The sequence below is a fragment of the Epinephelus fuscoguttatus genome, linkage group LG19 (genome assembly GCF_011397635.1).
Source record: "Epinephelus fuscoguttatus linkage group LG19, E.fuscoguttatus.final_Chr_v1".
Classification (NCBI taxonomy): domain Eukaryota; kingdom Metazoa; phylum Chordata; class Actinopteri; order Perciformes; family Serranidae; genus Epinephelus; species Epinephelus fuscoguttatus.
The window spans coordinates 19566588-19582666 of NC_064770.1; the positions used below are offsets into that span (position 1 = coordinate 19566588).

Genomic DNA, 16079 nt, shown 5'->3' on the forward strand with positions numbered 1-16079 from the left:
GTGAATGTATAAAGTTATTTTATTATATTGGAGCTAATTTTGTTATATTTTAACCATTTACGGGGGCACATTTAGATCCTTCCTTCATCCATTCATTGGCTGAATGAATGAATAAATGAATAAACAGTATCATTTTAATTTTATATCAATATTTTGACCATGTGGTCGTTTGTAAGTGTCTGATACTGCCTGAAGTATATAAATATAGACATCAAAAATCAGTGCCATGAACAGGTGTACAGGCCCACCTGAGTTCATCACAAACAACAGGGTTCTTTTTATAGCTGATACAGCTCAGCACAGGTGTTAGTAATGATGGCTCCTCCGTGTTTGACTGTCAGGCACAATGCCAGCACTCTGATCTGAAGCTGCTTCGGTATGTATTAATAAATTATTATGAAATATTGCAATGAATTAACATTTAATCATTTTCACCTGAGCTTTTCCTTACGTGACAAAATGTCCTGTGAAAAGCCTACTAGTCATAATAAAAAAAAGTAATTAAAAAAAATATGACTGCCTAGACCTCCTTACAGAACAAAGTGGGTGTGTACACTGGCTGTTAGAAGTATTGTAGATTGCCACCAGGTGGTGCATGTTGTCTGTATTCAAAGCAGTGTTTGACACTTGTGCCTTGAGAAAGACAACAGTGTGATTAAAATGATGAAAAAGAAAAAAAGTAATAATCTCCCCCTCTCTCATAAATATGTCACTGCCAAAGGACTCAAGTGTTGCTGTGCACTGATCAGATAACATGCTGATTATGTCATTGCAGATAACACATTTAGTTGTAGGCCTATTATTTCTATTTGGCTGTGTTACCTTTCTTTCTTTTTTTTTATTAAATCCTTACTAAGTCCACTGTACATCGACACTATATGGAATGCACTTGAGTTTTATTGATAGCGCATATGAAATTAAATTCAGATTAAACCCAGGGCTCATTTTGCACACACATCAATTCCTCCATCAGATTACACCTGCATTCATTCACAATGATGCACTTTGGTACTACAACCGAGACAATTTATGGATGAACGGAGACAAATACATACTGAGAGTGCTAATGGTGCTAACTGTGTTCATGTGCAATGATAAATTGGTGATTTTGATTTACATTACACTAAATTTGAGCCTGTTCTTGAGAATTTTACCAAAGCAGCAAAACTGTTTTGTCAAAAAGCAGCATTTATAAAGCTGTTCCCTTTTGAGGCTTCATTGCAGGGTTTGCGTATATTGTGAGGCGGCTGACAAAGACGACGAGAGATGAATGACAGGAGTGGACAGGAGATGACATGCAGCAAAACTCTAAGGTTGAATTGAAACCAAGAGCAGCTATGTGGTAGCCTACGCACACCTACGCACATCACTCCACTCCCTCAAGAGAGTGTGACAGCTCAACCAGGAGAAATTTCAGACTGATGTTAAATTACTTTACTTGTTCAGATGCACTTGAAAACAAACTGAAGAGCCTGTTGACGTGTTTTCAAAAAGGGCTGTCCTTTAAGAAAAGTCTACTCTCCGGGACAACAAGCAACATCAGTGTTCCATAGAAGAGCTCATTCAAAGGCACATACCCCGTGCACAGTGCTGTCAGTCCTTATAACTTGGCACAGGTGGCAGGAAACATCAGACTGATAGTAAATAAGCAGATACAGTGCACACAATAGGGCTGAATTGCTTCCTCTTTTAATTGAGTCGTCATTTCAAATGTTACAAAACAACAAGCCTCATCAGGTTTGAAGCCATGGGCGCTGTTTGTAACATTTCAAATGAAGACTAAATTAAAAGAAGAAGCAATTCAGCCCTCTTGTGTGCACTGTATCTGCTTAGTTACATAGGAGGGCACTGATCAAATAAATTTTGGTAGTGAAATGACAGTATGTGAACTGTGGACATGATAAATTAAATTCAAATTAAAAGGTTAAATGCAAAAACTGAGGATTTAGAAGAGTATAAATGGATATGCTCAAACAAAATGGGAAACTGAAAGGCTCAAATTAAAAACACAGGGAAAAGGGAGGCATTTCATTTGAAACTTTGCAGGCCTTCTCGTAGTGGGAAAAGCATGTATTACCAGTAACATTAACAATGGCATGCCATGGACATGACACTGTCCAGGACCCTGAGACTGTTTTATTTACACCTGTGCATTTGTAACTGTTACATGTCAAAATGAGAAACAAGCCCATTGTGACATCTATGAAACAGATACATACACAAGGATGTAAAAACTTTGTGCCGTAAATGGCTTATCATATTTTTCTCTCCTTAGTGAGCACATTCCGTGAAATCCTGTCCTGCTGCGAGTCATAGAAAACTGTCCTGCTGTGTTAGTGGTGATGGTTTCAGGCTGCTTTATAGTGAAACGCGGATCACTGCAGGAAGGCATGAAATCAAATCAAGTTTAGCTGAGATTAGAAACAAAAAAACAAAAACAAAAATCAAACTGCATGTAAAAACTAGATGCAATCAGCGCAGGTAGTTTAGAGAGACACCCCAGGGTGTGACTTAACATTTCACTGCGGTGAAATCTAAAGAATATCAAGTTAGGAAACTCAGACTCATCGTTCTTTTCAATGGTACAACAGAGCTTCAAGTGGATATTCATTAAGAATACGGGCAGTTAATCATAAGGCACAGACGATTGTTATCATGACTGATTCATTTGGGTGCAGTGCAGTTATTGCCTGGAATAACAGCCACGCCACAGTTTTATTTTTATTTTTGATTTTAATTCAGTTTGGTTTCAGTTAATTTACAGTGTGCAGAGTTTGCATGTTCTCTTCATGTCAGCGTGGGTTTTCTGCAGGTACTCCAGCTTCCTCCCACAGTACAAAGACATGCAGGTTAAATGGTGACTCTACATTTGCCATAGGTGTGAATGTGAGCGTGAATGGTTGTCTGTCTCTATGTATTAGCCCTGTGATAGTCTGTGATAGTCTGTCCAGGGTGTACCCCACCTCTCGCCCAGTGACATCTAGGATACAACAGGATAAGTGGTTAAAGAAAATGAATGAATGAATAAACACATTGACATATTTAACCAAATGAACAGACTAAAACTAAAGACATTTTCTGTATATCTTTTTGTTTTAGTTTTGTGAGCACATAATATCATTTCAGTCCCCCAAGTTTAGTTTAGTCTAGTTTGTATTCTTCTTTCAGTTAGCTATTTTTTTTCCACACCTAGTTTTCATTTTTAGCTTCAGTTATAACCTTGAGCTAGGCACACCACAGAAACCTCTCAGAATACTATCGTCTGGTGTCATCACACATTTCAGTTCCTGCAGCACCAAGTGCTCGCTCACGTCTCACCTTTGCTCTGACTTGGAGCGGGTATCCGGTTACTGTTTCTGTCATCTGTCATGAGCCCCCTCCCTCTCTGTCCGCCTCTGGTCGGCACACACACACAGTGCAGTGCCAGGCTGCCCATTCATGCCACTGCTGCACTGCTTATTTAAAACCATGTCATGCCTAAGAAGCAAAACAGAAACTGTTGTTGAATGTTCTTATATGAATAGGCCTGAAGCTATGCATTATGGGTTTGACCTCATGACCCTTTGTGTGAGTGCTGAGCGGTTTAATGGGAGGGTAGCGTCTATTCTTGACAAATATTCATTTGAACTTTATGCTCTGTGTCAAATGTATCCTGGGATGCTGGTGTGCCACATTCACAAAACTAGCAGCACTCAAGATGACTTACTATTTTTATATTAGTCACGTACACTTCCTCCCACAAACCAGCTGCACCCCCGTCTTGGCACAGAAATATGGAGTAAGTACAACAGCTCTGCACTTACTCCACTGGACAAGTTCAGCCATATGTTAATCCAGAATTACCATGTGCATTTAATTGTGCATGAGCAGCATCCAGCCATCACCAGCAGCGCTGAGGGAAAAGGATGAAGAGCGCAGCCTTGGACAAAGTCGTCCCAGCAACCTTTGAGAAGCCGACACTTTGCCTTCTTGCTCTGGACTTTGTTTCGCCAACAACATGCAGCAGAATCGTGTTTCTCGTTGGTATTTTGGTGGAGTCTCCTCCAGCGCAGCCGCCTGTCTGACACATCCACTGGATTTAATTAAGGTAAAAGAGAAGTGACTTTTAATTTAATCACCATTGTAGCACAAATTTCACCTTAAGAAATTAGGATAATGGTCCAGTTAGGCCTCAGTGATCTTTCTGGGGTGCCTTTGGGTTGCACTGTGAAAAATGTTAATAAAATACTATTCTTAATATCCTCTCTTTTCTTGATGAAACTGTGTTTTGAAATAGCCTGCTGTTTTATGGCAAAAATTCTGTTTACCCAATTTCCTAAAATGTCAATAATTTAAAGAGCCACTTTGGCAATGGTGTGCCTAAAATGTCTTGATTATGGCAGTCAGTAGGCTTGTTTGGATGTCTAACCATCTACTGGTTTAGTTTTGCATTTCCTGCAGCTGTTATCCAGCTACTGTATTGATTTCCTTTAATTCAGCACGCTGACGAAATGCTCGTGTTGATGTTAAGAACAGGCTGTAGAAATTACTGCTCCATCTAAATATCACCTTGAGATGTCAGCTATAATTTTAGAGTCATATCTGAAGCAATTTTGTTTGCTTCACGCACACTGGCACCTGCCTGAGATAGGAGCAGACTTCTCACTTCTGCAGGTAGTTATTGCTCCCACAAAAAGTGTGACTGGACCGACCCCCCCCCCCCCCTTTGCTGCTTCCCTTGGTGGTTGTTATTTCCAGGTGCACTTACAGACGCAGCAGGAGGTGAAGGTGAGGATGGTCGGGATGGCTGTTAACGTGGTGAGGAGAGAAGGTTTTCTGGCTCTCTACAGTGGCCTCAGCGCATCCCTCTGCCGGCAGGTGGAAAACTACACACACAAACACACACAAATAAAGGGCCAGTGTGTAGGATTTAGGGGATATATTGGCAGGAATATAATATAATAAGTATTTTTTCTTTAGTGTATAATCACCTGGAAAAAAATGAATCATCAAGTTATCATTATCTTGGAATGAACCATTTATATCTACACAGGGAGACAGAGATTGCCATGTTGCACTGCCATGTTTCTACAGTAGCCCAGTGGGGATAAACTAGACACTAGCTCTAGATAGAGCCATTCATGGTTTAGCATTGGCCACCGTAGTTAGCAGGAGCATCAGAAAAACACAGTGAAACTGCATTATTTGGTGTTTTTAGTTGTTGAAATCACCTGGACAGTTTGTTTTGGAGAGGAAGAGACCACTGTGGATAAAAACTTACAGAACATCTGGATTTTAAATTATCATGGAAAATGGGTGAATCCACATTAGCAGGTGCTGGGCTAGCAGCCTGTCTGTGACATGCAAAGCAATGTAAAGGCCCAGACACATCAAACTGACTTCAAAGAACTAATGGCGAAGAAAGCCCCTTGCTGCATTGCCTTATGTCGCCTGTGTCTCTTCCAAAAAGTTGCATGTGAACACACCGTAAAGACTTCATCCGACAGCCAACCAGTATACGTTATGTGCTTGCATGAGAGGAAATGACTCTCCACACCAGAAGAACAGCAGTCAACTGTCATTGGCATTCATAAAGGGGAACCGGGAGACCTTCATGATGCTAGTTAGCCACTTAGCACAATAACAATAGAATACAATGTTGCCATATTTTTACAGTGTGCCAGTGAACAATAACACAAACCATCATGAACAGTTCCTGCTAAAAAGCTCAATGGCTGTAGAAAAGTAATCTCACCTCATGCAGCAAGTTTGGTTTGATCTCACTCCCTCTTGATTTTAGCTTTTTGTTTACTTTCCTCACTTCTGTTTCTTAACCTGTGTCCCAAGCTGAATTGCCAATCAGAGTGATTTCACTCACTGATGGGCAGTCGCTGATGCCAATTTGACATACTGAATCAGTGGGGAAAAAGCCAGCTAGTGAAGTCGAGGGCCAACAATGCGGGACACACGAGGGCCAACTAACAACCCAACACTGACTGAGTGCGGACTGTCGGCTTGGTGTGTGAGGGCTTTAAGAGAAACACCGATTTGAACGACGTTTCTGGATAATTTGGCTCATATTGAAATCCTCCTGCATAATGAACACTAAGGGAAATCTAACCAGGAGAAGTTTCAGCTGGATACAATGTGCAATCCTCACTGCTAGACGCCACTGTATCCCCCTAAATCTGACACACTATTCCTTTAAATCAAGCACTCACACTACATGTCCGTACTGCACAATCTTGAATAGACTGCTTTTTGGTTTTTTTTCTCCTACATGTAGATGACATACTCTTTGTCACGGTTTGCCATTTACGAAACTGTCAGGGATGAGATGAACAGGAAAAACAAAGGTGGCATGCCTTTCTACCAGAAAGTCCTTCTGGGTGCATTTGGAGGTATGTTGACAGTATTTTGCATCTAAGTCTATATATTATTTTACTAATTAAGGTGTTTTCTCCAACAGGATTTGTGGGTGGTTTCATAGGGACGCCAGCTGACTTGGTCAATGTCCGGTAAGTATAATGGAAAGATTATTTATTATTTGTGTGCTTTTGAGGCTAAACTCTTCTGTGCTGTACATTATTAATGTAGACATGGTGTTCAGCAGGTAGAAGTCACAACCTACACTTTCACTTTCATTGTACAATGCAGTGTTGTTATTGCACTGCTGCTGGGGTGGACAACACTGTGATGGAGAGCTCAAATCCAATGTGGAAAACTGCTTTTTCAGCATTGAAACAATAAATAAATCAACAAAACTGTTGTAATCCTACTAAAAAAGTAATTCCATCTGTTTTAAATTTTTATGTCGAGCAAATACCAAGTAGTATACTGCAATGTGGAATGGACTGGGTTGGTTTTAGGCTTGGATTTGCGTCACCAAGTGAAGAAATTACAGCCTTTTCTGCACACAAACTTAATAGGCCAATTTTTACTGCATTCAATAAAAAGATAATGACTGTAAAGATTACTCATTCTGACGATTGATTGACTTTAAAATATTTCAACGTGCGCAGGATGCAGAATGATGTCAAGCTGCCTGTAGAGCTCAGAAGAAAGTAAGTATAAAACATGGGGATACATCTTTTATTATGGTGGAAACCTTCTGTGTTCATCCAAATCACCACATTGTGAGAGTTTTCTTCTTCTACCAGTTATGCTCACGCACTAGATGGACTCCTGCATGTTTGGAAGGAGGGTAAGATTCATAAAGACTTTTTTTTTCTTTACATGACTAGTTTGTTTCCACCTCATGTTGCACTACATAGGAAAAATGACTTGAAAAAAGCTCTTCGGGTGCAAAAAGGATACATTTATTAAATATTTCAGACATGTAATCAATTGATACTTGGGATGACAAATCTGAGAGAAAAAAACAAAACTTTTTCCAGCATGACAAATATTTTCTAACTTTTGTGTGACATGAAGCCTAAATTCAAGAACAAACTTTTTCACATTGTCTATTTTTTCCTCCATCCTGGCTAAATTTGCAGAGGGAATGAGGAAACTGTTCTCTGGTGCGTCAATGGCTTCTTCTAGAGGTGCACTGGTATCCGTTGGACAGGTAAAGACCTCTGTGTTACACAACTATTCAGTCACGAAATGATATTACTTTACAGCATATGTGTGCATTTCATCCCTGCAGCTGTCTTGTTACGATCAGTCCAAGCAGTTGGTTCTGGCGACTGGTTACCTGACTGACAACATCCTAACTCACTTCCTGGCCAGTGTGTTTGCAGTAAGTACGTCTCTGTCACTGCATCATAGGCTGTGTAATAAAGATAGACAGCATGACAGCTCCCCCAGAGTGATGCCAAAACATGTTGATTGCCACCTGCTGGCTGGCTGCAAGTGCACAGCAATTTTTTCTTTTTCTCAAAAAATGATTTCTGTCATTTAAGGTAGTTCTTATTACGCTTATGTATGTTCAAGTGTTTTCTAATAAGTGCTTATATCAGATATTTGATGCTATAAAAAGGGAGTTTGACGTTGGAGGGCAGGAACTTGATACCCCAGCGATCACCACTACCCAGACTCTGGCTCCAAATGATGTTACTGGCGCAATAGCAGTGTCTGCATCCAAGGCCCCCATGAAATGCAGAGGCTTTGAAGTGAATGGTTTTTTTTTTATAATTTTATATTTTTACTTTGTTAATCCCCGAGGGGAAATTCAATTTTTTCACTCTGTTGTCAATTACACACAGACACAAACAGGACCTATACAAGTGGAGAGATGTCAGAGGGGGGTTGCCCATGACAGGCGCTCTGAGTGGTTGGGGGGGTTCGGTGCCTTGCTCAAGGGCACCTCAGCAGTGCCTAGGAGATGAACTGGCACCTCTCCAGCTACCAGTCCATGCTCCATATTTTGGTCCGGACGGGGACTTGAACAGGCGACCCTCCGGTTCCCAACCCAAGTCCCTATGGAGTGCAGAACTGTGGAATTACGACTTCCACATCTGTCTCATGATGTTATTGGGCCCAAAAGACTTTTCCCCATAAACCTACATTGTGAAATGATTCTTTGGTTCAGTAACATTTCCAAAGTCTTGAAGAGCTGCACGATTAAAGTAATTTACTCCACTCAGGTTAGTGGAGCACTCTATGGGCCCATTGAAGCCTTACCTAAGGGGCCCAAAGTGTGCCAAGAAAATATCCCCCACACCATTACACCACCACCAGCCTGAACCATTGATACAAGGCAGGATGGATCCATGCTTTCATGTTGTTTACACCAAATTCTGATCCTACCATCTGAATGTCACAGCAGAAATTGAGACTCATGAGACCGGGCAAGGTTTTTCCAATCTTCTATTGTCCAGTTCTGGTGAGCCTGTGTGAATTGTAGCCTCAGTTTCCTGTTCGTAGCTGACAGCAGTGGCACCTGGTGTGGTCTTCTGCTGCTGTAGCCCATCTGCTTCAAAGTTCGACATGTTGTTGGTTCAGAGATGGTCTTCTGCAGACCTTGGTTGTAATGAGTGGTTATTTGAGTTTCTGTTTCCTTTTTATCATCATGAACCAGTCTGGCCATTCTCCTCTGACCTCTGGCATCAACAAGGCATTTTCCCCCAGAGAACTGCTGCTCACTGGATATTTTCTCTTTTTCAGGCCATCCTCTGTAAACCCTAGAGATGGTTGTGTGTGAAAATCCCAGTAGATCAGCAGTTTCTGAAATACTCAGACCAGCCTGTCTGGCAACAACAACCATGCCACGTTCAAAGTCACTGAAATCACCTTTCTTTCCCATTCTGATGCTCGGCTTGAAGTACAGCAAGTCGCCTTGACCATGTCTACATGCCTAAATGCATTGAGTTACTGCCACGTGATTGGCTGAGTAGCTATTTGCATTAACAAGCAGTTGAACAGGCATACCTAAAAGAGTGGCCAGTGAGTGTGTGTATGTGTGTATGTTTATTACACTTATTTTCTTCTTCCTCTCTGCACAGGGGGGCTGTGCCACAATCCTATGCCAACCACTTGACGTTGTTAAAACAAGATTAATGAACTCAAAACTGGAGTATGGGGTGAGTGTGTGCACGGTACATGCTGTCTCATAGTTTCTCTGTACACTTCGGTCTTGTCGTTTCCTTGTGGACTCTCTTTAGGTCTCCTCTCATCACTCTGACATGTATGTTTTATTCATCATGGACTGTGGGGAGCATTTCACAGACTGACATGCCTTAGTTTTTGTGTCTCCTTGCTGCAGGGTGTGTTTCACTGTCTAACAGAAACAGCGAGACTGGGCCCGAAGGCATTTTACAAGGTGGGTGTCACATTCACTGTTCATAACACAAAAGACACGATGTTTCACATTGCTGACATGACTCCTCGTATGTATGCAGCATTAATGTCGCTACATTTGGAGACTTTTCCCTCGCTGAAATAATGATCTGATTTGTGTCCAGGGTCTTGTTCCTGCAGCTATCCGTCTCATCCCTCACACAGTCTTCACCTTCATGTTCCTCGAACAACTGAGGCAGCATTTCGGCACAGTGGTTGTTGCCTGAGACTGTTGTAGGGTACAGTTTCACCAGTGTTGGACAGCTTCTGTAATAATCCTGTTCTTACAATACCAACTCAGCAGGAGTCCACTAATAACAAGAACCAGGAGGAAGACACACACCAATGTACGTCTAAAAAACAAAACACATTTTCATGCAACATTTTTCACCCATAGTGCAAAATGAAAGTGACTCATGCATTATCATGCAAGGCACAGATAAGGCACTGCAGTGGGAAGAGTGATTTTGTTTAACTGTCTCCTACAGCATACCAAACACAGAGGACTTGATTTGTAAGGATTGTGTTAACTTTAAACCAGGAACATTACCTGTGGTGAAACGTACAGACACAGAGATTGTGAAATGTAAACCTGTAGCCAGAGGTCTATAAAGCTAATATCCACTGATGATGCTCTCTGTGACATGCTCCAGGCAATTACACTTTTTAATACTAAGCCTTCTTTGCCCTCTTGGGGACAGTGTTACACTGAAAAATAATGTGTGTATGTATTGTGTATTTGTGTGTAACGATGCAGAAATTAAGCTTATTTGTACCAGACCAGTTTTTGGTGACTATTGCCAAAACAATTATTTTTGCACTGTGGAAAATGTTTTCAGATTTGTGGCGTTAAGATAATGGTGTTTATCCCCAGGAGGACTTGTCTGAAGTAGTGCATTCAGAACAAATGCTGTAGTTTACACCATGACTGATTTAATAATTAAAAGAATCTCTCCTTATCTGTTCATGGGCCACTGCCTTGTTGATCATTTGTCTCTCTACTGAGCTTCTGTCAGGCTGAGCGGCTGCCTGTCAGATCTTCTCTCTCTTGAACAGAACTTAAATTGGCTGAATCAACATGTGCCAGACAGAGCAAAAGCACCCAGTTATAGAAACACGTTAATTCAGTTTATAACCATGCTTTCACGAGGACAATCAGCAGGCTTTTCATGTGAAGGCTCATAAATTCCAAGAGGGGTTGAGAGTCTTGCTTGGGTAGCAGTACGTGGGTTTGTGGCTCCTTTTATGTTGTTTCAGGTGTTATTTTAGTATTACCTTTTACAGTGGAGCAACAATCCATCATCTTCAGCTTTGAAGACACCTGATATTTGTCCCTGCCTTGTGGTTTACTTACTGGCAATATCGATGTCAGTGTTTCAGCGATGATCGTTGTCTTCAGGGACATGACAGCTTTACTTTTCTTTCTATGATGTAAAAGTAAACTCTCTTCCTGTGGTCCAACCTGATGAATGACAGATATAAACATGAGATTAATGTGCACGGGGAAGATTATATCCACATAAGCTTTTTTTGTCACTAAGAATTAACGGACAGGTTACATAACTTTGTTTAACAAGTGACATAATGGCGAGACAGTTATCTGTGGTTGTCATGGAGCTCACGATACATAATGTACAGTGAATACCTTCTTTTTCAGCGTACGTCCTGCTTTACTTTGTGGTGAAGACGCAGACGCGGGTTCATGTTTGTAGTCTCCTCTTTATCAGGCGCTGTATCACTGATAGAATACAGATTGACCACTGTTCTGGAAAACATCCACTGGGCATACCATTAATAATGTTAATAATACACTCAGACACACACAAAGAGGAGACAGAGACTTCAAACTCTGATCAAATATTTTGGAAAAAAAATCTGAGGTTTCAGACTCTAGTAACTGTGAAACCAGATGTTGCGGGGTCATATCTCAACAGGAAAAAATGATTTGTAGCTTTGAATTGATAGGATCCCCACTGTGTATATTAACCAACCTGCTTTACTTTTTTTTTTAACTTCATAACAGCATTGAAAATCATCTGAAAACATTTCAGTCTTTGTAAAGGTCTTATCAAAGCGAGCACATTTCTCTCTCACACAGAAACACGGCCTGTGCAAATAGAGGACTAAACATAGCGTTGACTGCTGTTTGATGAAAAACATGCAAAGGACAGGCATTCAATTTCATGGTGTCGAGACGGGGGCATTAGAAAGGTTTTTGTTCCACTGTTATAATGGCAAACACTGATGAGATATTTGCCTCTTAATGGAAAGTCAACACCAAAACAACTTAGGACTCATATGTCTCTTACCGCTATGTGACTGGAATAAAAAATTAAATCTGAAAAAGGCAAAATAGTGAAAAATGCTTATTTTAATGCTTCTACCTTTATCAGGGTCCAGTAGTGATATTTTGCAGCCTGCAGCCTGAATCTCGTGTTTCAGCTCGGTCTCATAGAAATCCATGAAATTGACTATTACAAAATGCATTATGTGATGATAGGCACAAAATGTTAAAATTACATGCTGGCAACACAAAAAAATGCCAATCCAAAGTCAACAAGGATTTTTTTGGGCACACAAATGAAGCATAAAGAGAGAGGAAGTCGGCATTGGAAAGGTTGGAGGGAATGTTGGTATGTGGGTCAAACAAACATGGACTTTCAACCAGGAGGCTGCTGGTCATGTCTCATGTGAATGAAAAAGTCAACCTAGTGTTACGGCTGTATGTGTCCTGTGTTGTTGTCCCTTTTCCCTCCATTGTAGCTCTGCCCAGGTGCACTGCATCACGAGGTGCATTGCACATGGCATAGCAGGTGCTTATGAGCTCTTGTGCCAGCAGTAGAGGAGAGAGGCCTTTGGTGTGGGGACTGCTGGTCCTGCTGCCTCTCAGCCTGTTGTCTTGTTTGCTTGTTTTATTTGTGAATAAACCCCATGGATTTGAGTGCTTTAAAGGCTTCTTATGTGGTTATTTTGCGTCAGTGGTGGAGTTTTGTTTGTCTCAAAGGGCTGGGGGTGTGACACCAGTTACTTGACTTTACAGACTTACAACACAACAACACAAAGTGCAAAAGATTATATCACTTCACATCCCATATGTAGTTACTTTAGCCAAAATTCTTTTCTTGTTGCCACCATGTACTTTTAACACATCTCTAGCCCCCCACCATGTAATGCATTGGGATGCTGTATCCATTTCATGTGCCTTCTGAGACTGTTGAGTATTTTGACTTCTGACCTCAGAAATTAATTTTGCAGTTTGAAAGTCAAAGTTGAGGCTGTCAGTGACGAGGGTCTGCTGAGAAAGTTATCCTCCTCAAACTCTTCTGCAGCCCTTAAAGGAAAACATGTGCTGACAGTATTTACTTGAACTATGACTGTCCTCAACATTCCCCATCCATCAATAAAAGTTTGTTCCATGAGAGCAAACTGCATCCATGTTAAAACTCTCAGGGCCACAGAATGTGCTGTATAATTATAAGCATGTAAGAGCAGTATGTGATTTTATATTTTTCACCTCAGCTCTAGTTTAATAAATACGTATCCCACACCACTGGCGTGCACCTGTTAACTATTTAATTCAGTTAAGATTAATTTAATTGTACAACATTTTCTCATTCTCTTGTGTGTAATAAGAGCCAGTGGGACAAAAAACATCCCCGTGATTAATATGTTGCCTTAATGCATAGAGCAGTGTAGCCTATCTGGCAACACTTTTAGCTGCACTACCCTAAACACTTAATTCAATTGCAAACAAAAACAGCTGCTATTTTCAGGCAGGTTGGTGTAAAGACTCCTGAGCAATGCTTACTGTCGTACCTCTGATGGCACCTTCTGACTAGCTGCACGGTAATCAGCTACTTCTAAGACTGCATCCACACTAATACGTTTTAATTTTAAAATGCATAACTATTGCTACACTTACACTGGGCATCCACATCACTATATTACGTTTTGGAAGGTCCCGATCACACTGAAAGTATTTCACACACAGATCTCCGCTTCCCTGTGGAAAACAAACTGTTTGCTTATGGCCTCTAACCCTCAACCAGAGTTAGAGCAAGTATCCGCTGCCTGTCCATTTTTGTAACTTGCTACTAATTACTGTGAAATGAATAAAATAAAGCAAGCACAGCAAGTGTTTTTTTTTTTTTTTTTTTTTACCAGTGGCAGTCAATTAAAAAAGGCGGTGCTGTGTGCCTCGCATTTTGCAACCTGCAAGCCACCTTCTATGTGATCGGGGCCCAAAGGAGACTTGTAAAAATGTTGCTGACCCTGTTTTTGTTTGAAAATCCTGGGGTTGCATTTTAGTGGAGCAGAAACTGAGACTTTTAAAAACAATCATGCAGACACTAAATTGGCTTCCTGAAAGCGTCTTTTCTTACATAATGTGTCAAGCCCAAACATAATAGCTAGGCCTACATACCTTTTGTGATTTCATCTTTCTTGTGTGGGTACTTTTTTCCCATTACCACGGCTTCCTGCGGTGTTGAATAATACTTCAGGTACTGCTCTATATTGCTGTATCTGCTTTGCAATGACTCCCTATCTTAAGTGCTATATCGTAGGCAAATGGATTTACTTGTGTTTCTTGAAGACGCTTCGCCTCTCATTCAAGAAGCTTCTTCAGTTCTGATGAAGTCCAGTTGCCTACGATATAGCACTTAAGATTACCATGACCTGGATGACTGAGAATCTTCACTGACACGACTCCCTATCTGTTTTCCACTGCATTGACTGCCTTATACTCATACTCTCAATAACACTTCCACTTTGTTGTCAGTCCAAGCAAAGAAATCTCTGGTCTTATTTTTCGCTGTCTCCATAGTATTTTCTAAAACTAAGCAACCGGCCACAGAGTAGACAATCTGCTTCCTGTTAACATCAACCCGTACATGCCCAGTTTGCGTTAATGGTCATGTGATATGTGTTTTCAGGTGTGTTAATATGGACGGAGATTATTTCTGAAATGGTGCTAAAGCGCACGTGTGTATGGAGATTATTAGCGTGGAAGAAAGTGTGACTCAATTTGTGATAATAGGCCACAATGTCGACCTTAGTCTTTTGAAAAGTGGTCCTGCCAACTGACCGTTCACTTAACACCTAACCTGAACAACTGTACAATTATAGCATAACTACACTCCATAGTCATTCTCCTTGATAGCATAATGTTCACCAAACTCGTTGATTAGTCCTACTAGTAGCTTTTTTTTACTTGCAATATAAAATGTGAAACATTCTAGCCCTTTTCTTGCTTGGCAGGGTATACAAGTTAAGCAACAATGTTATGAAAAAAAAAAAAAGGAAATACAGGTCTCATTTTACGTTTTCTTTAACAAAGCCTGGTTAAACTGTAGGATATGTATGCATATTTGTATGTAGCCATGAAGTGCATAATACACCTCCTAACAAGATTCTCAGTTTTATAAGAAAGGTTAAAAAAAATCAGTCAGAGACAACATTTTCAATGGACGCACACAGCTAACGTTAGCCTAATCAGCTAGCTAGCCACAGCAAAAAAAAAAAAATCTGTGGGCAAAGTTCTCATTTAATTCAACCAAATCAATGGTCAGTGGATAGTAATGAGAAGCCTATTTATGTCTACCTTGTTATCATTGTAAATTGCAGATGTGGTGCACCAATGCTAAGTTTGACAGGGGACTGCTGTTTGTTGTGACGGCTCATAATTCTGAAGCCCCAATCCGAAAAATCTATCACCGGATTGAAAGCCTACTACTCTGGCAACAATCCTGATCGTGGGCAATATTTCATATTGGGCTAGTCATTAATTATCATCCTTCGGCTGCTGCTTACAGGAAGCAACGTAGCATGCACATGCCGACAGGGAGGTGACGCTAGGGCGCAAACCAGGTTACCACTCCCATCTCTGGTAGAATTATGGAGATTTCTTGTCCCGTGCAAATCGGACATTTATGTTACAGACATCCTGTGGTAAACTGACATTAGTTCACATCCCTATGTAAAACTAATTCCGTCCAAATAGTACTTAAGAATATCAGGGTAAGGCCGCCAGAGGCAGAATAGGATGGGTCATGCTTTCAGGTCATTTGTTTTCAGGATCCCAGGCTGTCAGAAAAATGGCCTTTCGCTCCAATGAGACATTTTTCAGACTACTGAGGCTTAGAAATTATAGGCTGTCGGAACAATGACATGGCACTGCTTGACAGATGTATGAAAAGTAGGCCTAACGTAGCTTGGCAGAGGCCAGGACCAGGCCAGTTGAGCCCCTTCAGAGGATTTTTGTTTGCTTTTTTATGTCCACGTCTGCAGCATCTTTACTTGTGCAGGACTTGGTCATG

General features: G+C 40.9%; 1 protein-coding gene across 2 annotated transcripts; it reads left to right on the top strand.

The window, feature by feature from the left end:
- The first annotated feature begins 3729 nt into the window (after positions 1-3729).
- Positions 3730-12713, top strand: slc25a10a (solute carrier family 25 member 10a). Of its 2 annotated transcripts, XM_049562286.1 has the most exons (12): positions 3730-3778; positions 3871-4087; positions 4738-4857; positions 6266-6380; positions 6449-6497; positions 7002-7043; positions 7140-7183; positions 7479-7549; positions 7631-7723; positions 9429-9506; positions 9689-9745; positions 9888-12713. In XM_049562286.1, exons 2-12 carry the CDS (start codon positions 3998-4000, stop codon positions 9987-9989), a joined length of 861 nt encoding a protein of 286 aa, XP_049418243.1. In that variant the 5' UTR covers positions 3730-3778; positions 3871-3997; the 3' UTR covers positions 9990-12713. The 2 variants fall into 2 exon arrangements, with proteins under 2 accessions (XP_049418243.1, XP_049418242.1); XM_049562285.1 differs by having other exon boundaries at positions 3737-4087.
- The last annotated feature ends 3366 nt before the right edge of the window (positions 12714-16079 follow it).